At 34.6% G+C, this 24,801-nt stretch overlaps 1 protein-coding gene across 2 annotated transcripts; it reads left to right on the top strand.

Annotated features, from left to right (window-relative positions):
• Nucleotides 1-7,403: 7,403 nt before the first annotated feature.
• On the top strand, nucleotides 7,404-15,820 carry LOC148945537 (speract receptor-like). Of its 2 annotated transcripts, none has more exons than XM_089099361.1 (5): nucleotides 7,404-7,474; nucleotides 8,285-8,408; nucleotides 10,210-10,428; nucleotides 11,289-11,380; nucleotides 15,607-15,820. In XM_089099361.1, the coding sequence occupies exons 2-5, from the start codon at nucleotides 8,378-8,380 to the stop codon at nucleotides 15,736-15,738; spliced, it is 474 nt and encodes a 157-aa protein (XP_088955487.1). In that variant the 5' UTR covers nucleotides 7,404-7,474; nucleotides 8,285-8,377; the 3' UTR covers nucleotides 15,739-15,820. The 2 variants fall into 2 exon arrangements, with proteins under 2 accessions (XP_088955487.1, XP_088955486.1); XM_089099360.1 differs by lacking the exon at nucleotides 7,404-7,474 and adding an exon at nucleotides 7,564-7,677.
• Nucleotides 15,821-24,801: the final 8,981 nt, after the last annotated feature.

Here is a 24,801-nt window from a genome sequence, read left to right as displayed (position 1 = left end):
AAAATCCCGTTTAGGGTTCTTTTCAATCATATAATGACAGGTAATCTCCCACTGATCAGATTTATCATAGTGACAATTGGAGCATAGAAATCCTCTAGTGTGAGAGTCACAAATCTCTTCGATACAGGAATTACAGTCTTTAATTTGTACTGCACATCCCTTATGCAATTTACATGGATTGTATAATCTATATGTCTCATCATACTCGTCAACAATTGTACAATTCTCACAGGATGACCAGCTACCCAATGTATAAATGCATATTGGAATGTATAGAACATTTGGACTTTTAGCACTCCGCATTAGGACTTTTAGGGGTGGCACTTTGCGTTTTTGTTATAGAACCTACAATTCCTTCATATATTTCTTCTCCTCTGGAAGTAGAAGGTTTATTCTCCAATTCCTCATTTTGAATTCTCAACTCGGGAGACTTGAAAGACCCTTGAGAGCTCTGACAAGAATCAAAAGCTTTTGCAGGGTTCCTCTATTGTTTAAATGCCATTCCTTCGGTGGGATGAGGCATTTTGTTGCACTAGTGTTTTCCTCCAAGAAGACCATTCTTTAGGCTTAATACGGTTATGTATTAAGCCTTAGATACGGTTATGTCATGATACTGTCCTTGCTGGGCATCTTTGGGAGTTTGATTCTAAGGCAATGCGCTTTGCCTCGTTTTTATGGGGAAATTTATTAAATCCATATCCTCTCGCAGATTTTGTTTTTATTGAATCTTTGGGAGGAAATTTCTTTACAGTATTACTCTGTGTTTCTACAGCTCTGTTTAATTCCTCTTGTAGTGACAGGGGTGTCTCTAATGGGGTTGATGGTGAAACCATGTCGTCTGTAAATCTTTTGGGGGGACAAGGGGTAGAAATTCTATCAGGAAAGAATTGGGTTTTTGGAGTTATTGAATAATCTAATTCTCCTGCACTTCCCGATAATGAATTCTTTGGACTTTTTGGCGGTTTTATTCTAACTGGTATTAGGAACTTTCTTTTGGGACCAACTTGGTTTTTCACTGCTTAAAATTCCTCAAAATTTTCCTCGTCACTATCATTTTCAAAATAATCTTGTTTGAAATTAAAAGGCTTTAACTCGGCCAACTTTCACTAAAGGGGTTCGTCCTCTGCGTCTGACGAATCGATATATGTTGGTCGTGATATCCATCTTTCTGGGAATTTGGCTCTTTTTATTCGGCTTACATGTTCCTTATAAGTTCTTCCATTGTCGGGGTTTGTCACTTTAAAAGTAAAATCGTTATCGTACTTTTTGATTATTCTATACGGTCCAGAGTATTTATTGGAAAGTTTTTTTTGCCTTCCATCTTTGCCTCGATTCTAGGTAGACACAATCTACTAACTTAAAATCTATCTTCCCCTTAACTTTGGGTAGGTTTCTTAGCTCTTGGCTTATTTTACATTTTTCAACTCTTGCCAAACTATCTTGTAAGTCTTCCTCATTCTATTTATAAACTCTTGTTTGTAATCCTCAGTGTTATTTAAATATTGTCGGGACTCAATAATATCTTCAAAAAGTATTCTGAAGTCGCCAACAAATAATAAATAAAAAAGACTTTCTTTAGTTGTCTCTGAATGAGCAGTGGTAATTATGTTGGTTAAATATGGTAGGAATTGATCCCAGTCGTTCCTGTTGTCTTTTGTGTAGATGCTTTAATACATTCGAAAATATTTAATGCCTATTTTCTATTTTACCATTAGCTTCTAGATGATATGGAGATGTCACCAATTTCTCTATGTTGAGAAAACTCATTAAATCTATTGTTACTTTTGAAACAAAATTACTTCTGTTATCGCTTATTACCTTGTTAGGAATACCAAATTTTAAAAATAATGTCGCTAACGCCTTACTCGTAGCGTACGCGCCTTGATTTTTTAAAGCTTTTGCAAAAGTAAATCCGGAAAAGCGATCTGTAACTGAAAGAATACAAGTATGGCCCCTGTTGGAAATAGGTAAGCCTCCACTGGTTCCATACAAATCTAATGAGACAACATCAAAGGGGGACCTCGCTGCTGGAACTATTCCCATCGGGGGGTTAGGATAACCTAAGCCCCACCTATATCTGAATGAAAGTATTCGAACGCAGATATTATTAAGATTTGGGGTAATATAGGGATTATTGAGGTTTGGTTTCTATTTGCCTCAGCTGTCATAATTCTGCATAAGATTTCTTCGTCAAGATCATAATAACAATTATCTTTTTATTTTCTAAGAGTTTTGAATTTATCGGGTAACTTATTATCATTCAAAAAATAATTAATAAGCGCTAGAGACATTTCATCCTTATTTTGATTTCTTTTTATATTTTCGAAGGATAAGGGACAATAATCGTTTTCATTTTCTTTTATTCTGTTTTTAACTTTGTTTTTCTTGTATTCGTGCTTACTCTTGGTATTGATTGCATTAATTTTGTCTTGATCGGCTTCTGACGGGATATTTTCTGGGAATCTACTCAAGTAATCACAAGCTGCATTTTGTTTACCTTTTAAATATTCGAATTCGTAATCTAGGTCTTGAATTTTCATAATCCATATAGCTAGAATTCTAGTGGGGTTTTTGAAAGTGCGCAAGTATTGTAGACTTTTGTGGTCTGAACGTAGGTTAAATTTTCGACCAATTAAATAGTGTCTAAATTTATCCAAGTGGTCGATTGTAGATAATAATTTTAAGTTGGTGGCGGAATAATTACTTTCCCCTTTTGATAAAGTTCTGCTTGAATAACATATAACTTTCTATTTTTTCTGTTTAGACTGTCCCTGTAGAGGATTAGGATTTTCTACCGGAATTATTTGAGAAACAATGGCACCAATACCCTTAGAACTGGCATCGGTTGTGACCACGAATTGTCCGTTTTTGAAATCGGGTAACGATAATATTGGATCAGAAGTGAGTGCCTTTTTGAGACGGGCTAGGGAAGTTTGAGCTTCCTGGGACCAGGTAATATTTTGGGAACTATTATTCTGGGAGTTCCCTCTAGTTTATTCCGTTAGGGGCTTCGCAATTTGGGCGTAATTGCGTACGAATTTTCTAAAGTAACCCCAAAGGCTTTAAATTGCTCTTAACTCCTTCATAGTTCGAGGGGGCTTAAGATTTTCAACACATTTTATCTTGTCAGGATCTTGGGATATTTGTCCTTGAGTCATCATTATTCCTAAAAATTTGATTTCAGGTTGAAATAAATTTACTTTTTCTGGCCGGTATTTTAAATTGCCTTCTCTGAATTTCTCAAACACTTTAGCCAATGTTGCTAAATGTTGTTCTCCATTTTCACTTACGCATATCATATCGTCAACGAAGTGAATGATACATTTTAATCCTCTTTATAGGTGTAATAAGGGTCTACATAACGCGCTTGAACCTGTCTTAAGTCCAAAAGGTACTCTTAAGTATTCATAGGATCCGCATTCAGTTGTAGAAAACGAAGTTTTATAGACATCTTTCTGCGCTATTTTTATTTGGTGATAGCCTTGGGTAAGATCTAAGGAAGTGATTTTTTTTACTTGAGATAGAGTCAAGAATTTCGTCTATTCTTGGTGAGGGAAATTTATCACTAACTTCTTGCTTATTAAGGGCTCTATAGTCTACTAAAAGTCTTTGGTCACCATTCTTTTTTGGGACTAAGATGACAGGTGCTGAATACGAACTTACACTGGGGCGTATAATATTGTTTTTTTTCTAACTCGTGAATGCTATTTTTTAACCATTCATTATGCTTGTAAGGTATACGATATGGCTGTTCTGTGTCAGATTACCGGTCGTTAGAATTGAATGTTCATAAAACGGGATTAGTCCGATGTCATCTTCAGATGCGGAAAATAAATCTTTAAAATTCCATAATAACTCGCATAATTGATTTTGAGTTCCGAGTCAGTATTGTGATCCATGTTAAATTGGTTTAAAAATTATTATTTAGTTAGGGGGAATTTGTCATTTGAGGTATTAATGCTGTTAACTAGGTTTCTTTTGGCATTTTTCCACTTATCTAAATCATTCTCCGAGATGATTTGGATTTGAATTTGGTATGTTCCCTTTTTATCGTAATTGTATCATTGTCATGGGTATTAGTTACCCAAATAAAACCTTCTCCTTTTGCTTTGGATATAATCTGTTCTTCGCATAACAGATTTTCGGGAATTCCGTCCGACGGAATCGCAAAACATATTTCGGATTTGTCATTCACGGGTTCAATCATTTGTGATATTTGAATTCTTTGCATCGTTTTGGGAGGGACTTTTGTTTTTCTTATTGTGAACCCGTAATATATCTCTTCACTTTTATAGTCTATGAAATTTATACTGGCGCTATATTGCGTCATGTCTTCCACCAATAACGTTGGGTGCGCATAAACCGCGTTGGGGTTTACTCCTTTTGTCCATAATTCCACTATTTCCTTAATTTCATTTGACCTATACCGTCGCTTATCTCCTATTTTTATTTCTTCAGATTCAATCCACTTGTTTTTTTAATTTACTTCTTTATTCTGAAATTGGGGCAAATTTCTGATGATTCAATGTCCTCTACGTGGCGAGAAATGAGGTATAAAATATTGTATTCTATTCACTGTTGCATCCTCTTCCTCTACCCGTCGGGGAGAAGAATTTGCCGGGTATACGAGCCTTTCATTCGCTACGTCTAATAATACTTTATTTGACTTTAAAAAATTAGCACCTATAATGGCTTCTTACGGAAAATTTTTGCATATTATGAAGTTGGTCGGAAAAATTCTATTATCCTTTTTCACATCTAGGCATATTGAACATTTTGTATCCAATTTATGCCCTGTTACACTAGTTAAATTGGGATTATTAAAATTCTTCCGTCGCTTAATATACGAGGGTAACTTATTGATTATGCATGAGTTTATTATGTTAACTGTCGTGCCAGAATCGACTATTGCTTTAAAATAAATGTTTGCCACGCAAAAATCATTGAATAAAGGTAATATGTTATTATTACCACTAAAAGACGGTACTTTTATTGGGTAGAACCTATAAGAAATTCTGGCTCCCTTCTTTGTCCTTTCTACTCTTCTATGGGGCCTGACGCGTTTCCCTGCGGGTTTATTTCATATGTTGGTGCTTGTAATAGGGGTTCCGTAGACACCTCACCAGCTAAGTGATTTACGTTTGTCTGCCGATGTTCCCATGTATTATTACGTGGATTGGGGTTTCTTGTGAATGCCGCCGAAGCTCGTGACGTTTGTTCATTTCGTGTTATCGAAAAAATAGTATTTTCCGTCGGCAAATTTTCTGTATTTCTACTAGTTCTTGTGGGATGTACCATTCTTGCACTATACTGGTTTTGCCGAGTATTTGAGTTTTGAAACCGATAATTATTTTGTCTGTTGGGGGGGGGGGAGGTTCGTATACATTTGCCGGTTTGATGTATTCAAATTCTGTTGGTAGGCATTGTGGGGTAATGGTAGGCGTAATCCTCCACGTCTGTAACCTCCTACGCCACTGGCATTTAAATTTGTTCTCACGAACAAATGTTTGTCATACTTTTGTGCTGTTGGGCCGTAATTATTTCGAAAATGGCACTCTCTTGCGATATGTCAGCAAAGCCCTCAGGGCAAGGGTTTTAAGTTATGCCCTGGGGGCAAATAAGGTTTTATAGAAGACGTTGTCCTAGAAACTTCAGAAAAGGGCTCATTCGATTTGAAATTCAAAGGGCTAGTGCCCTTTTTAATAGTCGAAAGTGATTAGTAATATTTTTTGTTTTTGTTGTTTTTTAGACCAGGGCACTTCGTATTGAAGGAATTTCCTTGAGAACTTCGACAGGGGCTCATTCGATTGAAAAAATGGGGTGATGCCCTTTTTAATAGTCGAAAGTGATTGGAGGGCAACTAATCCCCCTTCCATTCCCACCCTCCCAATTGCCCATTATGTTTAAAAACTAAATGTTGCCTCAAGATTAAATCAAAATTCACTGTGATAATACTAATTCCTAATAAGGCATCTCAGCAGTATCCCAAGAACGACTGAGGGTATTATGTTCAAACTTTTGAGGCTACTTCTGCTCTTAAAAATTTAAACAAATCAAAATAGTGTAAGTGTATCAAAGCTATCAAAGAAAGTAAACAGAGTTTTTCGCGAATGGTATCAAGTTTTCCATTTCAGGTGAACTAGAGGAGGTATGAAACTAAGTTAAACAGTACTATTTGTGTCCAGATTTTTAAAATGGTGTATGTTGTTAAAAATTTCTGAAAATTTTCTCCAGCATACAAATAGCAGGCCAAACTATTAAGTCTTAAAAAACAAAAAGATTTAAAGTATTATTTTTCTTTTTCCCTGAAAAGGCTATGTCAATATAAAACGAACAGAAATTAGTTAAAAAAAACTTTTTCCAAAAAATAAGTTTTTTTAAGTAAGTAAGTAACAATGGGTTTATTTAAAAAAAATATATACATCATCGATTCCCTGAAGCAATGCTTGTGCGGGAGAAAACCCTCCTAATAAATAAAAAAAACAAGAAACAAAAAAAAAGAGAGAAAAAAAAAAAAAATTGAAAAAAAACAAAAAAAACAACATAATTAGAGCTCAACTTACCGGACCCGAAAACCAACGAACCTCCAAACAACACCCAACAAAAATATAATAATTATAATCATATTCAGCTGCAACTAAAGAACTCCAAAAAAAAAGAACTCAAAGAAAAGTAAAGAACTCCATTAAACAAAAATGAGCAAAAATAAAATCAAATAATCTACCAAGCTCGAAACTACCACAAATCAGCATCGATAAATAAATTAATCCCAACATGAACAGAAATTAAAATAAATAACCGAGTCAAACTCAAAACGAGCATAAATTGTCATAAGCTGGGCGCAAAACCCCTATGCCTTCCCAAGGCCAGAGCAAAATTTGTGCTTTACTGAAAAAAATATAAATATTTTTACTTTTATAACTTTAATAAATCAAATAATTTTAACATTTTGATTACTAAATATCAGTATATGTATATTAAACTGACAATGCACATTCATTTGTCTCACTTGTAGAGTTCCTTTTATTTGTATCCTTGAAATCGAGCAGCCCCCCGTGCTGGTTTAAATATAAATTTATACAACCGGTTTAAATACAACCAACCGTTGTTAATTATCTGAAATGTTAGGGCTTAAAACTTTCGAAAGAGCTGATGACCGATTCAGTAGCGTAAAGCTTGAAAAACCATGGAACTTGACATTTTTTTGTGTTTAAGCCATGTAGGTTTCACTATATCATCCAATCGATACATCACTGTCATTAAAAACAGATAGAGATAAGGCGAAGCTAGTAAAAACAGCCAAGTTCCACTCATGAAGACAAGGATAAAACATTCTATTTAAAAGTTCAGTTTCAAAAACACGTTTACCTTCCTCGGTAGCTAAAGAGGTTGAAAAAACATTAATGTGAAGTTTACGCATTTTGGGATATTGACACAATTCTTGTAGAAAATAAAATGCCTTATTGGTGATCAAGTGAATAACTTCATTTACCTGAGTAGTAATATTAGTAAAGATGGTGGGTGCAATGATGATGTTAATAGTATAATTGCCAACGCCCAGGGTGTTGGGAAAATTGGAAGAAAACTTTGCAAACCAAGATTAGAATATTGGAAGCTACGGTGATGACACTGGTCAACTATGGCTCTGAAACGGGGGCGCTTCGAAAGACAAAAGAGGTTTGTTAGATGTTTTCCAGAGGAATTGTCTACGAATCCTTCTGGGTACCCGCCTGACTGACCGTATTTCAAACAATAAGCTGGACGAAAACCAAGGCTCTAGCCCGCTTTTTAGGGTTTTAATGAGAGAAAGGTCGAGATAGCTAGGACGCGTTCTGCGGATGAAGACTGACAGATTTTCAATCATCGTCCTTTTTGGCCATCTATGCAGGGCCAGATGGAAAGTTAGGTGGGAAGAGGGCGTAAGAAAGGATTTAAAGAAAATTGGGGATTCTCCGGAGAGTGTAAAAGGGGAGGCTTTGAATAGATTAGGATGGAGGAGGAGCGTCCGCAGCTGTGTTGGGCTCAGATGGCCTGGTGCTGCAGTGAGTTGTTAGTAGTAGTAGTACTATAAAGTTTCACAATTCTGTATAAACATATTGGTTGCATTATTCCAAGAATATTTATTATCCGTCTGCTACATCATTCCTGTCTGTACAGTTTTCTACTAAGCTTTCCACTCCGCATATTTTGCTTTATGGCATCAATTTTTATTACAAGGTGGGTTTGACGCTTATTATTGTCTGTTTACAATTGAATTTTTCCACAATAATCGTCTTTTTTTCAGATAATCAATTTTTTAAATTCGCTCTACAAGCTCTTTGATGCAATAATAGTAACTTATGATGTATACAAAGTAGAAACAATAGGAGATGCTTACATGGTTGTGTCTGGGCTTCCTAATAGAAATGGTAAGTGTTGTTAGTTACAATTCTAAACATCTAAACAAGGTAGGACACATCATAAAAAAAGTACAAATGTATTCGACCAAAGTTGCATGTTGGTTACTTTTTCAACTGTCTTTACCTTTTTACTAGCAAAAATTGTTGTTGTTGCTTTTATCGAGCTCACAATTTTGGATAATCTAGCACTTTCTCGCGAACGTTAAGACTGATTAATTTTCAATGTTCACTTATGTGACACGATAGCATCGTTATATGATTTTGCCCCAATATTATCTTTGCTAGCATTAATAAAATCAAATTTACTTTGAGCTAGATTCTTTTTAATTATTAAAAAAGACTTTACTTCTGTTGACTTCTGCTTTTATTGAATACGAGCTTGAATTTTCAGTAAAACTTTGGTCACTGTTTTAATCGTGTTATGATATAAGTTGAAAGTTAGTTTTCTTTGAAGAGTTAAGAGTGAATTAAAAGCTTCCAGGTTTTTCCAAGCTTAAAGGAAAGATAAGAAGAGTATAAGAATTATTTTACTAACATAAGTTGCGGACAATCAATGTTACTTCCCTACAATATAACATAAATGATTGGAGTAAATTTAATATTTATTAATCATTTTCGCAATACCCTTTTTATAAAAAGTCACTGCCAATGGTTTGAAGCGAGTTAAAACAGTTCCTTTGAGCGCCTCGTGAGTTTCTAGGTGCTAGTAAACCATATTTTGATAACTTGGACAAAATTGCGTTCTAGAATTTTATATAAGAAAGTGAATGATCTAAGTTTTCTGCTCTCAGGAACATTATAAATTAAAGCACCTGTTCCTCTTCAAGTATATCACCTACCTCTATTAATTGTAAGTCTGAATGATCATGTAACTGTTCTAATTAAATGCTGCCACCTTCTAATAATACCCGAGACCCCACTGCCTCTCCATTTGTATTCAAAATAAAAAAATATAGAAAAGGGTAAAATTTCTGTTCAAGACCCTGAAATTTGTTTAAAATGTTTTTTTTTTAATACAAATACCTAGAAAAGTTGTAATATTTTGGCTTCACATCTGAAAGCCTTTATCAACAGAAGGGGGAGGGAGAGAAAAGAAGTAGATGAGACAAATTAACGCATATTAGGAAATAATGTCAGGAGACGAGAAAACACAAAAACACTGCGAAAAGAAAAAAAGGCAAATAACACAAATTTGATAAACTATAGTTACTTTCTATTTCTTTACACACCTAATATGGAAATAAAACACAAGCCTAAGGCGGATATTTTGCTGTACTATATTATATATTTCTGTGGCTATATTCTGACATATGGTCCCAACAAAATGAAGCAGTCTCTATGTGTAACCTAAGTTAAAGAACTGGTCAAGGGTCTTTTTATGCTATTATGTTTGAAAACTTCAGTGCATTTATAATTCAAACTTTCCTTTGACCTTTGTTGATTCTAATTAATTTAACCTAGGTCACATTCAAGATTTTTAAATGCAGATATTATTAAAAAAAAACACCAAAACTAATAAAAACAAAACAAAAGGAGATAACCCAAGTCTTTAAAGTTGGCATAAAAGGAACAAATAAAGAGAATCCACAATTATGCCGAAATACCTTATAGTAATAGACGTATATTGGAAATGTCTCGTTTCAAACTCGATTGACTTTTGATTGATTGGTTTAACAGACTAGCATAAGACGCTTATTCAGAAACTATTTCTAAAATAGAGTTTTCGTGTATGATTTAACCTGAATTTTGGTGTAAGAGCGAAAATTAGATTATTTGTTTTGTGATTCTTTTTAACCGAATATCCTTCTAGGAATCAGACATGCAGGAGAAATAGCAACACTGTCCATAGATTTAGTCCAATCCCTCAAAAAGTTTATAATTCCGCATATGCCTGGTGCACATTTACAGATCCGTATTGGCTTGAATAGTGGTTCGTGTGTTGCTGGTGTCGTTGGAACAAAAATGCCTAGGTACTGTCTTTTTGGCGATACAATCAACGTAGCGTCACGGATGGAATCTAATAGTGAACGTGAGTAAAAATTTTCTGATTAAAAAACAATATAATAATAATTCAATCTAAACTCGTTTCAATGCTTTTGCCACAACCTGGCTTCCTTCAAGAGTATAGACATTGTCCCACGTTTGACATGCGCAAAGATATGGGTAGTTTTAGTATCTCACGCCTTTTTTTAGTGAGTCGGAATAAAAAGTCAAACTTTAGCGTAAAGAGCGAGGTATTGAGGAGGGGCAACCCCCTTATATGCGTAATAATTTCTGTTCGTTTAAAGTTTTAATGTTGCCCCTTCCTTTCAGTTGAAAAAACTTGTTTTTTTTTATTTAATAACAATTTAGATCTACCCTTTAGATCTTCCCATGTTTAAAGAAAAAAAAAACTTTGAAGAGATAGAGGTAACTATTGAATTTTTTTTTACATCAGTTTTGATTTTAAGGCAGAATTTTCAGCATTATTATGGATCCTTGACTGAATTGACAATGCGTATCTTATTCTTTGAACAAGGATAACGATGATAGAAATAAAAAAAAGAATGATCCAATTACGATTTAATTGTGTTTTAGAAATTATCTTAATTTGATTTTATCACTTTTTAGAACATTTTGTTTTTATCAGCAACATAAAGTTTCGAAAACGAAGCTCTAACTTGACAGAATTTTTTTTTTTTTTTTGAAGAGATAGAGGTATTTACTCAAAATTCTTTTTTTTTTCTTACGCCATTTTCGTTTTTAAGGCAGAATTTTCAGCATTTTTATAGATCCTTGACTGATTTGACAATGCGTATTTTATTCTTTGACTTTGGTCATCAAATACGACAATTTTGGTACGCCTTAGAATTTTAAAGAGCTCATTTTTAACTAATCTTTATTTTACAGCTATGAAAATACACATAAGCCAAACTACGAAATGGCTCCTTGACAAACTTGGTGGCTATGTGTGTGAGTACAGAGGGACGACAGAAGTTAAGGTAACAATTTTTCATATTTCGTGTAAATAATTACATTTTTCATATTTATGTGAAATTTTTGGTGTCCTTTTTTCGTCACTTTTTGTTTTTCTATTCTAAAATTAAGTGGATATGAAGTTTTCTAAGGATGACAACGTGTTTTTAATTTAAATTTATCTTGCTTCCTATTTGCTCTGTAATTTTTCCACTACATTCTTGATACTTACATTCTTGAGATTCTTTATTTAAATGAAAGAACTGCTGTGGAGATAATAATGTGGAGCAGATTAATAACATGAATAGCGCTGAATATAATTATAATATTTTTCTTGGGTTTTAACATTACTAATTAGTTTCGCTTTCAATTTAAGCAGTGTATCAGTGGACTCTATAACTCTAAGACACTTTCCTTATATGACAATACCTTATTTAGATTAATGCACTGTTTGGTGGGTAGTAATTGCAGTACTGATAGAAATGCAATACGCTGATGACGATAAGCGTATTTGTTTTTGGGCCTGCATAAATTTCCAAACTTCTATCTCTAAACAATTTGCTAATCTCTTTTTATACACTTTTTTTTCAAAATTTCTTTGTTATAACTGCTTAAAAAAGGAATTGGAAGAAGACAATATACAAGTTGTAGCTACTTCACTGCCATTTGCACTAGTTAAAATCTTGTAATAATCGCATTTTTAAGTAAACCAAGGTCCTGCTGCAGGGAAATTAGTAATTTGCCCATTGGATTTTTTTATTTATTGCCTGTTGGATTGGTAATTTGCCTGTGGAACCAATGTTGAATTTCTTATGAGCATAAAGGTCACTGTAGCACAGATTTCCTCGTTTAAAAAAGTCTTAATTCAAGAAAATTTCTTGCGTAAATCAATAAATAAAAGTTTAATCGAACCCTCTGAGTTCCCTCAAAGAAAATCTATAATAGCAAAAAAAGGACAATTCTTTAAATTTTCATACTACATATGGATTTCTCTATAAATTCTTCATTTTACCATGCCAAAAAGATGGAGCAAAAAAACTGCTGTTATCTTTATATGGACCGTTAATCAAAAGAAAATTCATTCATTCAATTTTATTGTGTTTTTAAGTCCTAGTGTCAAAGCATTCAATCAAAGGATTTTAACCCACAATATTCAACTTGATATTCAATAAAATAAAGACTGATAGTAGAAATGACAGAATGTATTTTAACCATCGGCAACAAGTGACTTAGGTACATCTTTCATCCTCAAATGCATATTTAAACAATCAATGCTGCTCAATAGTGTTTCTACTGGGATTTGCATATTAATATCAAAATCAGCAAATATAGCCTGTGCCTACTAAACAATTATTTTTTTTATTAAATTAAGAGTTATAGCCAACCTACTTAAAATAAGCCCTTTGAATGAATGTCTTATTTGGTTCTATATATACTAAAGTCTCTGGTTTTACAAGCTGTGTTATACTTAACTGTAGTGATATTGAGCCGCACACCTTTTCTAGGTTGCAGAAATTGTTGGAAATATGAGTATTTGATACTATTTTGGAGGAGGTGGGGTTTTTTTCCAAAGGAAATGAAGGAAAGCCTCCATTATTACCATTAATGCAAGTGCTCTTAGAGCTTACTCCTCAAAATAACAACTTTCACTACTTATGACAGTATAATTCGTTAGAAGTGGAGATTGTAACTCGAATGCCATCTAGGTTCTTATCAAATCCTTATTACTACTTGTAACAAGCATTTTTCTTGAATGCCACCGCTTTCTTATTGCTAAGAGTCTATATTCATTATAAAGACTGAAAGGTTTTTTGGTCTGCTGAGTAGAATAAAGATAAACGGAAAACATACTTACTATTGATGCTGTAATTCGTGATTATCAACTTAACAATCTCTTAATTGTAATAATAGACAGCGCTAGTAGCCAATAATCTCAAAAGTTTGATTATGGCTGAAACTTGTTTTTCAAATTTAATAGCGAAATCTTTATGGTATTAACACAAGAACGTTGAGTTAGGAAAGAACATATCTAATGTCGTTTCTGTTTTTTTTTTTTTTTTTTTTTTTAGAAATATTAAATAGAACCAGTGATTATAGAAAGTTTAGCAACCGCTTATTCGATTGAAAATTAAAAGTTATTTCCAAACCCCATCAGAGGGTGCCAAATCACCTACAAACTCTGCAGATTGACATGGTGTGGGGTCAAAACTTGTATATCTTCAGAATCACCGAAAGAGAGGTGCGGCAATAAAATTTACCTCCGGGGCGCCACAGTATTTACCGCCTCTGGGACAAAGACCTCACATTATGCACATGACCCATGAAAAGAGAGGCTTCAGAGATACATTACAAAGTCAACGCAATAGCCTTCACTTTTTAAAGAGTAATATTTCTCTTAAATAGCTTACTTTTGCCTAGTCTTCATCATACGTAATGTATCGTTGTAATACATCCTGGAAGGGCTCGTTAATCTTAGCTATGATTAATGAAGCTAAGGCTGTAACGAACAGAAATTACACGGGTAATAGTGATACTGCTATACCCTAGAGCCCCAAATGCTAGAATGTGATTTCGTTTCACTGAAAACAAAATGATATTGTTAAAGCTTTTCTCGATCTATTTATGCATACAACACTTGAAAATCAAATATTGCTCAAACTTCTAAGAAATGATTTTTTTTTATATCAGTATATTTGTATTAATCTGTTTATTTTTCAGTAAAGCTAAATGACGCTCTATTCTGCCCTGAGTTTTAAGGGGATTTCTTCATTGCACTTATTTCTGGTACTTTCTTTTCGTTTTGATTTGGAGTTGATTGTTAAATGTGATTTCTACTCGTTTTATGTTTATTTTTTTCACTAATCTGTTTGTTTTGGTATATTAGCTAGTTTTTGCTGGTTTTGAGCTTCATATTCCCGTTTTTATTTTTGGAGTTATTTTTAAATTTAGACAGGGAAATAAATGATTGTTGAAAGTAATTATTTTAAAAAATGTGATACTGCCTCGCTTAAGCTTCGAAAATACTGCTGAATTTCCATAGATTTTAAGAGTCTCACTGATTGGGAGTTGCTTAAATTGCAGATTTCTTTTTTAATACTTTTTTGTTGTTGTGCATTATATATTTTGCGTAACAGCAGCTTTTGGGTTATTGCAAACAAATTACGATTGGTCTCGAATAGTTTTTTAATTAATAAGCTCGAATAATTTCTTTGTGGCTGAGTAAAATGAATAGCAATCCTCAGTGTTCATTGGAAGATTTTTAAATTTATTTTAATTGCATAGGATTTCTTATTGTGTTTCTCAAAATTAAAACACTAGCTGAACAAATAACTATTGGGATTATTTCCTTTTTTCAGTAAAGCAGAAATGATAATTTAAAGTTAAAACTAAACGTCTGGCTGCCATACATGAGGACAGTCCCTGGCATTTATAGGAAGAACAAAATAATATTTACAAGAATTGATTTTAAACTTAAGAAAACATTTTTTTCAAATATAAGTAGAGAATGACTTTAAAACTTAAATCTATCAAGGTTACTCTGAGCGGGAGTGGGTTGTTGTTTCCTTGATTGTTGAATTCCTGCTTTTAATTCCAGTGTTTTATTGGAAGCTTCTTAAAGTACAACAGAAGCCCAGCTGGTAGCTATAGATATTTAATTGATTTGCAAAAAAAATATTTCTATATTCACGATGAAAATATAAAAATGTGTCCTTTTCATCAAAGTGCCAACAACTTCTTGAACGTTACAAGTAGGTGTACAAGTGTGTGTGTGGGGGGGGGGGGCAAGGGAGGCAACAGCCCAAACTCTTTTCAAGATAATTTTCCTTGTTTTAAGTTTTAATGTCACAAACTACTCGTATTTAAAAAAAACTTGGTTTTTGGATTTATTTATAAAGAAAGCAGTTATTATCTTTTCAGGATTTTTCTTTTGCTATCGAAATCGGTTAACTCTTTGCTTTTTTTTCAACTTTATTTACTGCTGTGGATAATTTTTTTTTTGAGTGTTTGTCGGATCTTGGACAATCACCTGCTTATACATTTATTACGGTAAATGTTATGAAAGCGACCGAATCGATCAAGTTGAAATAATAGCTTTGATTTCAAAAATTGGTTTTTGAATTAACAAAAAGATTAGTTGTAAAGTCTTAAGCACTAGCCTCAATTCATTCAGTCATTATAACTCAATTCATAACTGCAAACAGTTATTCAATATACATTGTTGTATATTTAACTTTAATTACTCATTTTTTAGGGAAAGGGACCAATGGACACTTTTTGGTTGGTAGAGAAAGAAGGGGGAATTCGGAAGAATTTAGAGATTGAACTTCCAGGATATATGGATGCTGATGAAGAACCAGAGTACTTTTATGATTTAGCTGATTAAACAATTTAGACATCGCTAGTCACATTAACCATTAAGTAATTATTCACATGATTTTGTATTTTCTGTTGGATAGACAATACAATATTTTAAAATACATTAGGTTTGCAGAAAACATAAAAGTTAAGAAAGCCTACGCAGGCATGGCTATACGCTTAGTAATCACCTTCGTTTGTTATTTGTAGGAAAAAGTTCACTCACGTGACTTAATTATTCGGCTGTCACGATGATCCATCCGCATAAAAGGATCCAGGTATCTTTTGTCGTCTCCAGTATTCATGGGCTGGTATCGGTATTTCCTTGGGATTTGTAATAAAACTCTGCATCTTCTCCCAGGTGTTTTCATTTTATATAGTTCGGTGTTTCTTTTGGGCCTTCTCCAGTAGTGCAAAATTAGATTTAACTTATATCACCCTAGTGGGCCTGGACAAATGACTGGTCTGGAGGTCAGTGAATAAGTTAACTAAAAATTGGAATCCATCGAACAACAATGACTTGTTTTATTTCTTATTGAACCATCTAGCGGGTATACATTTCGGCAGACCCGTGAGATAGTCATACACTAGTATAAATATAGCCGATACGATACTATAGTGACTTCCGAAATACCAAATTTTTGTACTCCTTTTACCCCTCAACTTTAATGTATGTACATTTCCATCTGAAAACAAGTTCTATAAGAAGGTGTTGGGCCAAATAATAAAAAGACTTCTAAAATATAAGAGGAAGAAATGAAGGCATTAATTGACGAAGGTGAAATTACTATGATGGATGAACAAGGTAATGGCAAATAATTTGGTTATAAAAATAATTTATTTATAACCCACTGTATAACATGGAGAAGTGTATAATACGGAGAAGTGGAGTAAAGCAACTGAAAACACTAAATATGTAAAACTGATTTTTGTAGCCAAGGCAAACATATCAAAACAATCAAAAAAGAGGATGATAAAAATGTCTTCTTCTAACTTCGAATCCAAATTCTTGCATGATGCCAAAATACAAGTAAAGCCAAAGTTATGAATAAGCTTACAGTTCCTGTGCCTACGAGGCAAATACAAAAAATAGTAGCAATAATGAAAGTATAAACACGAACATCCTGCATATATTGAATGTCAAACAGTGAGTGCAAGCCTGATAGAAGAAGAATCAAGTGGTAATAGTCTGTTGACTAAAGTCTAGCTGAGAACTTACAGAAATATCTACTACATCTCGGGACAAGCTCAGCATAACTTGCTCAAAGCTTATCCTTAATATGAGTATACGCAGAAAAACAAATAACTTAAATATAAGAAAATATATCAATATCGATCGTCCGTATCACAGGAACCAACTTAACTCAGAACAAAAGACGAAGAACAAACATCTTAGAAAAATTTACTCCAACCTGTGTAAGACACTGCCACTAGAGGCTTTAAAAAATCTAATCGAGAGCATTCAAAAGATTCAATTCGCATTAATTCAATTTAAAATAATCTTTCTGGTGTTTCAGTAATACCGTAGTATGGAAACAAAGAGTATTTTGGCATCCTAGTATATACAGTTTAAACCCAATCTGAATTATAATTAAAAGTTTAAATAGGGATAAATCCCTTTATTAAACAATGATAATTCACAATAATACTGGATATTCACAAAATACAGTGAATTATCACTGTCTAATAAAAGGTTTTTATCCCTATTTGAGCTTTTATTTATTGTCATGGAAAGTCAGTGTGGTCTTCGATATTACCAATCTTAATTGAAGTTTAGTCTTCTATTGGGAGAATTTCTGGACGCATACCATATTCAAAAACATTGCTGAAAGAAAAAATCTTAATGGACCCGTACGGTATGCAATTAGTTAGATCTGCACTGAGTTCTGAACCGACGTGAAACCCAGAAAAAAAAAATAAAACGGGCACCCAAGACATACAAAAACATGTTTGAAATTGTAATATCTAGTGATGAACCAGCTCTTTTAAATCAATGTTAAGATGAAAAGCAATGATACTATTAGTTTAAGGCTATTTCAATTCTAGACTCTTAACTTAATGAATAATTCGGTCGACAGGAACAAGAAGCCCCCGAAGGTAACAAATAAGAGCTACTGTTAGGAAACCAAGATCTTACTTTGTAATTTACCGTATTAAAAATCTTACTATAATAATTAATCCAAAACAACTGTGGAATCACGTCTGTAGGAAAGGGTGGACTGAATTTTACTCATTTAGACAGTAATCCCTTGTTCTAGTGGGAACAAATCTTTGCAAACTATCATACTCAACTTTCTGATGATAATATTTGAATTATAATTTTGTTCTCTGCTTCATGTCAAACAAGTGGCTTGTTAGAGATTGATGGAATCTTAAATCCACTATCCTGATCTCGATCCACACTATATTTCGATTTCCAATAGTTTTCAATTGCCTTTTATTTTGAACTTCCAGTCTTAATTAAAAATTATTAAAGTAGAACGGCCACTTCTGCAGCTGTTTTCTAGTAATTGATAAATCAGTTATAATATACATTCAGCTTAACTCAAGCTTGTCAGGATGCAGTACTGATGAACAGTGGATTAAACGGAACTTTAATCATGGAAAAAAGAATATCAAGCCTCGAAACATAAAGGAGTGGATCCACCTTATTCCTCTCCATTGTAGAACTCCACTTTCCATACTCAGAACACCAAATTTTTTTGGCTTGAGCCATCACGACGGTAGCAGTTTCTGAAAAAGGCAAGTGGCCATAATATTGTTCATTCTGATCGACAGATCATCACTAATCCCTGATGCTGGAAGAAACAACACGTGGTAGGTATCTATCAACGAGTCAATGTTGCGTAAATCCAAATGAGTTTTTATGTGTTGCCTAGCTTTGATAACCGTTAGGTAGTGGCTCCAACAGAAAATCAGAAAATAAAAAGGTAAAGTTACAGCTCATTTTACAAACATGAGCAGCACGAAACGAAAGCATCACCACAATGGTTTTGAGATGTTCAAGCTTTTGTAAAGTCACTTAGAGACTAAAAGAAACAGTTATGGTAATGCAGATTCACGTTGATGAGAACTATGCTGGCAAGACAGGTATTAATGTAATAGTCACCGCCATGATGATGTATGGGTATACAGGAGCCAACCCATGTCCTAATAAATAGGCAAATCCATATTAAGCTCTCCTAGATAATTTTTGGCATATGTGGCATACACTAAAATGATCTTTCCTCCTCTTTAGGGAACTTAAGCTTGGTAAAGGTAGGCCTAAGAGATGGTGATTCACAGAATCATCGCTTTTCTTTGCGTCAACGGGGTTGAACCAGTAAACTGAAGGTCATTCATATAAATCATTTTCTTAGTTTGAATGAACGTTCTGACAAACCTTTGCGAAGGATTTGGCAAATTTAGAGAGAATGATAAATGGCTGATGAAAGTGAAATTCATATTGGGACCAATAATGAGCTAAAAATGTAAAAGTTGGATTTATTTTTGGATAAAGACATAAAAAAATGTTTTTCTAGCCTAGAAATCAGAAATCAAATCAAATTTAATAATAAAAAACAACGTAATTTGAAAATTTAACCGGACCCGAATCATAGGCAGCACGATAACGCTGCCCAAGTAAAGAACGATGCGGACAGAATGTATTATTTATTTTTCTTTTTTCTTCTCCATACCCGGGCACTTCGTATCGAAAGAGTTGTCGTAGAAACTTAGAAAAGGGCTCATTCGATTGGAAATTGGAGTGGCTAGTGCCCTTTTTAATAGTCAAAAGTGATTGGAGAGCAGCTAGCCCCTCCCCCGCCTATTATACCCCCAAACACATCCAATCAAAATTTTGGGATAGCAATTTTGTTCAGCGTAGTTGATTTCCAGATAAAAAATATGTTTTTGAGGAGGACACTTCCCTACAGCCTTAGGGGCAAGGGTTTTAGCTATGCCCTGGGGGCAAATAAGGTTTAAATGGAAGGTATTGTCGTAGAAACTTCATAATAGGCTCATTCGACTGGAAATTCAAAGGGCTAGTGCCCTTTTTAATAGTCGAAAGTGATTGGAGGGCAACTAACCCCCCTCTCACGCCCACCTTTCCCCCAAACATATCCAATCAAAATTTTGAGATAGCCGTTTTATTAAACGTAGTTTTAAGTTCTGTAAATTAGGTCTTCGATTATGACAACCCCCTCAAAGCCCTCAGGACTAGGGTTGTAAGTTATGCCCCGGGGGCATATAAAGTTTTTATAGAGTGGGTTGTCATAGAAACTTCAAAAAGGACTCAATCGATTAAATATTGAAATGGCTAGTGCCCTTTTTAATAGCCGAAAGTAATTGGAAGGCAACTAACACCCCCTCCACGCCCATCAGTTCCCCAAACATACCCAATCAAAATTTTGAGATAGCCATTTTGTTCCACGCAGTGAAAGTTCAGGAAATTATACCTTTGAGCAGGACACTCCCCCACAGTTTTCAGGGCAAGGGTTGTAAGTTATGCCCTGGGGGCATATAAAATTTTATTTAAATCTTTGTCATAGAAACTTGAAAAAGGGCTCATTCAATTTGAAATTCAAAGGTCTAGTGCCCTTTTTAATAGTCGAAAGTGATTTGAGGGCAACTAGCCCCCCCCTCTCTTGCGCACCTTTTCCCCAAACAAATCCAATCAATATTTTTAGATAGTCATTTTGTTCAGTGTTGTGGATTTCCAGATAGAAATTCTGTTTTTGAGGAGGACACTCCCCCACAATCCTCAGGGCAAGGGTTGTAAGTAATGTTCTGGGGGCATATAAGGTTTTTATAGAACGCGTCGTCGTAGAAACTTCAAAAATGGTTCATTCGATTGGAAATTGAAATGGCTAGTGCCCTTTTTAACAGTCGAAAGTAATTGGAAGGCAACTAACACCCCTTCCACGCCCATCATTTCCCCAAACATAACCAATCAAAATTTTTAGATAGCCATTTTGTTCCACGTAGTTTAAAGTTCAGGAAATTATACCTTTGAGCAGGACACTCCCCCACAGTTTTCAGGGCAAGGGTTATAAGTTATGCCGTGGGGGCTTATAAGGTTTTTATTGAAATCTTTGTCGTAGACACTTGAATCAGGGCTCATTCGATTGGAAATTCAAAGGGATAGTGTCCTTTTTAATAGTCGAAAGTTATTTGAGGGCAACTAACCCCCCTCTCACGCCCAACTTTCCCCCAAACACATCCAATCAAAATTTTTAGATAGCCATTTTATTCAACGCAGTTGAAAAATTTGGAAATTAGGTCTTTAAGGATGACAACCCATCACCCCCAACCCTTAGGGCAAAGGTTGTAAGTTATGCCGTGGGAGCATGTAAGGTTCTTATAGAAAGCGATTTTGGAAAAACATCAAAAAGGGCTCATTCAATTGAAAATTGAAAGGGCTAGTGCCCTTTTAATAGTCGAAAGTGATTGAAGGGAAACTAACCCCCCTCTCACGCCCACCATTTCATAGGCTTGCCTAAGTAAAGAACGATGTGGGCACATTGTATTATTTTTTTTCTTTCTTCTCCATATCCGGGCCCTTCGTATTGAGGGAGTTGTCGTAGAAACTTCGAAAAGGGCTCATTCAATTGGAAATTGGAGTGGCTAGTGCCCTTTTAATAGTTAAAAGTGATTAAAGGGCAAATACCCCCCCCCCCACACCCATCATTACCCAAAATACATCCAATCAAAATTTTGAGATAGCCATTTTGTTCAGCGTAGTTGATTTCCACATAGAAAATATCTTTTTAAGGACGACACTCCCCCAAAATCCTCGGGGCAAGGGTTTTAAGTTATGCCCTCGGGACATATAAGCTTTTTTTATAGAAGGTGTTGTCGTAGAAACTTCAAAAAAGGCTCTTTCGATTGAAAATTCAAAGGGCTAGTGCCCTTTTTAATAGTCGAAAGTGATTGGAGGGCAACTACCCCCCCCCCCCCCGCTCATCATTTCCCCAAACACATCCAATCAAAATTTTGAGATAGCAATTTTTTTCAGCGTAGTTGATTTCCACATAGAAAATATATTTTTGAGGAGGAAACTCCCCTACAACCCTCGGGGCAAGGGTTTTACGTTATGCCCTTGGGGCATATAAGAACGAACTTGGCACAATGTATCATTTATTATTTTTGTATCATTTATTACACCCCTTCCACGCCCACCATTTCCCGAAACACATCCAATCAAATTTTGAGATAGCCATTTTGTTCAGCGTAGTTGATTTCCAGAAAGAAATTGTGTTTCTGAGGAGGACACTTCCCCACAGACTTCAGGGCAAGGGTTGTAAGTTATGTCCTGGGGGTATATAAGGTTTTTTATAGAAGGCGTTGTCGTAGAAGCTTCAAAAAGGCTCATTCGATTGGAAATTCAAAGGGCTAGTGCCTTTTTTAATAGTCTAAAGTGATTGGAGGGTAACTACCCCTCCCCCCCCACGCCCATCATTCCGCCAAACACATCCAATAAAAATTTTGAGATAGCCATTTTGTTCATCGTAGTTAATTTTCATGTAGAAATTATTTTTTGAGGAGGACACTCCCCCACAGCCGTCAGGGCAAGGGTTGTAAGTTATGCCCTGGGGGCATATAAGGTTTTAATAGAAGGCGTTATCGTAGAAACTTCAAAAATGCTCATTTGATTGGAAATTCAAAGGGCTAGTGCCCTTTTTAATAGTCAAAAGTGATTGGAGGGCAAGTAACCCCCCTTTAACGCCCACCTTTTCCCCAAACACATCCAATTAAAATTTTGAGATAGTCATTATATTCAACGTAGTTTTAAGTTCTGTAAATTAGATCTTTGAGGATGACAACCCCCTCACAGCCCTCAGGACAAGGGTTGTAATTTGAGCCCTGGGGGCATATAAGGTTTTTAATTTTATATTTGTCGTAAGAACTTCAAAAGGGGCTCATTCAATTGGAAATTGAGAGGGCTAGTGCCCTTTTTAATAGTTGAAAGTGATTGGAGGGTAACTAACCCCCTAACAAATGAAACTCAGAGAGGAAAGAAACTAACAAAATGAAAAATAAAATCAAAAAGGGTGATTTAAGAATGTATTTAACTAACCCCCTCTCACGCCCACCACTCCCCCAAACACACCCAATAAAATTTTTCAGATAGCTATTTTGTTCAGCTTAGTAGAAATTTCTGGAAATTATGTTTTTGAGGATTACAACCCCCCCCCCCCCAGCCCTCAGGGCGAGGGTTGTAAGTTATCCTCTGGGGGCATATAAGGTTTTTATTGACAGTGCTGTCGTACAAACTTCAAAAGGGCTCATTTTATTTTAAATTGAAAGGGCTTGTGACATTTTTAATTGTTGAAAATGATTGAAGAGAGACTAACGCCCTTCTCTCGCCCACCATTTTCCAAGACACATCCAATCAAAATTTTGAGATAGCCATTTTGTTTAACGTAGTTGAAAGTTCTTTAAATTAGGTCTTAGATGGTGACAGCCACCCTCACAGCCCTTAGGGTAAGGGTTGTAATTTATGCCCTGGGGGCATATAAGGTGTTTATAAGAAGTGTTGTCGTAGAAATTCAAAAAGGACTCATTCGATTGGAAATCGAAAGGCCTAGTGCCCTTTTTAATAGTCGAAAGTGATTGGAAGGCTTGACATTTTTATAGTAAAGATCGATATGAGTATAATATATTAGTTTTTTGTTGTTGTTGTTGTTTAAGCCAGGGCATTTTTTATCGAAGGAGTTGTCGTAGGAACTTCGAAAAGGGCTCGATTGAAAATAGAAAGGGCTGGTGCCCTTTTTAATAGTCGAAAGTGATTGAAGGGAAACTAATCCCCCTCCAAAGCCCACCCTCCCATTTGACTTTTGGGGCTTTTGGGGCTGCTTCTGCTCTTAAAATTTAACCAAATCAAAATAGCGTGAGTGTACCCAAGCTATCAAAGACTTCCATTTCAGGTCAACAAGAGGAGGTATGAAACTAAATTAAACACTACTATTTGTGTCCAGATTTTTAAGAGGGTGTATGTTGTTAAAAATTGATGAAAATTTTTCTTCAGCATACAAATAGCAGGCCAAACTATAATTTCTTACAAAAACGAAAAAATTTAAAGTATTATTTACTTTTTCTCTGAAAAGACTATGTCAATATAAAACGAACAAAAATTAATCAAAAAATTTTTTCCACAAAATAAGTTTTTCAAAGAAAAGTAAAGAACTCCAATAAACAGAAACTGAGCAAAAATCAAATCGAATAATGTACCAAGCGTGAAACTACCGCAAATCAGCAATGATAAATAAATGAAACCCAAAACGAACAGAAAAAACAATAAATAACCGAGTCAAACTCAAAACGAGCAGAAATTAACATAAGTAGGGTTCAAAACTCCTATGCCTTCCCAAGGCCAGAACATAATTTGCACTTTACTGAAAAAAATACAAATGAATGTGCACTGTCAGTTTAATATATATATACTGATATTTAGTAATCAAAATGTTAATATTATTTGATTTATTAAATGATAAAAGTAAAAACATTTATATTTTTTTCAGTAAAGTCCAAATTATGTTCTGGCCTTGGGAAGGCATAGGGGTTTTGAGCCAAACTTATGTTAGTTTCTGCTCGCTTTGAGTTTGACTTGGTTTTTTATTGTAATTTCTGTTCGTTTTGAGCTTCTTTTATTTATCAATGGCGATTTATAGTAGTTTCCCTCTTGGTAGATTATTTGATTATATTTTTGCTCGTTTTTTGTTTAATGGAGTTCTTTACTTTTCATTAGAAAACTTATTTCGTGGAAAAAGTTTTTTAATTAGTTAAATAAAAGCTCAGAAAAGATTCCTTCAATTGGTAGAGGATGTGGGTTATCACGTCTCTAAGCCCTTTGCTAAGGATATATAAAGATTATTGATAATATAGCAATCTTAATTTGAGCCATAATTGGACTCATATTGGAGTTTGATTTAGAATCAGTATCAGAATAACGAAGAATTTGGGATCCTTCCAAAGCTACTAAGCATTGATAAGAATACTAAGTAGTCACTGAAGTCCAGAAGAACATATAAAAAGTCAAAAATTTATTTCTCAAAAATATTACATAATGAATTCACTAGTATATCCCTTTGAAGATCCAGCTGTTCCATAA

Source organism: Artemia sp. Qi Xiang Cuo, chromosome 13, assembly GCF_049724085.1.
Source record: "Artemia sp. Qi Xiang Cuo chromosome 13, ASM4972408v1, whole genome shotgun sequence".
Lineage (NCBI taxonomy): Eukaryota > Metazoa > Arthropoda > Branchiopoda > Anostraca > Artemiidae > Artemia > Artemia sp. Qi Xiang Cuo.
The sequence above is the reverse complement of the archived record's forward strand: the minus strand, read 5'-3'. Positions and strand labels throughout refer to the sequence as shown.

Bases quoted from the DNA above. Each gene is read 5' to 3' on its own strand.
- LOC148945537 (XM_089099360.1), top strand. From the start codon at position 7,624: ATGACACTGGTCAACTATGGCTCTGAAACGGGGGCGCTTCGAAAGACA. The intron at 8,409-10,209 runs GTAAGTGTTGTT...ATATCCTTCTAG, and splicing joins TGGGCTTCCTAATAGAAATG to GAATCAGACATGCAGGAGAA. The intron at 10,429-11,288 runs GTGAGTAAAAAT...TTTATTTTACAG, and splicing joins GATGGAATCTAATAGTGAAC to CTATGAAAATACACATAAGC.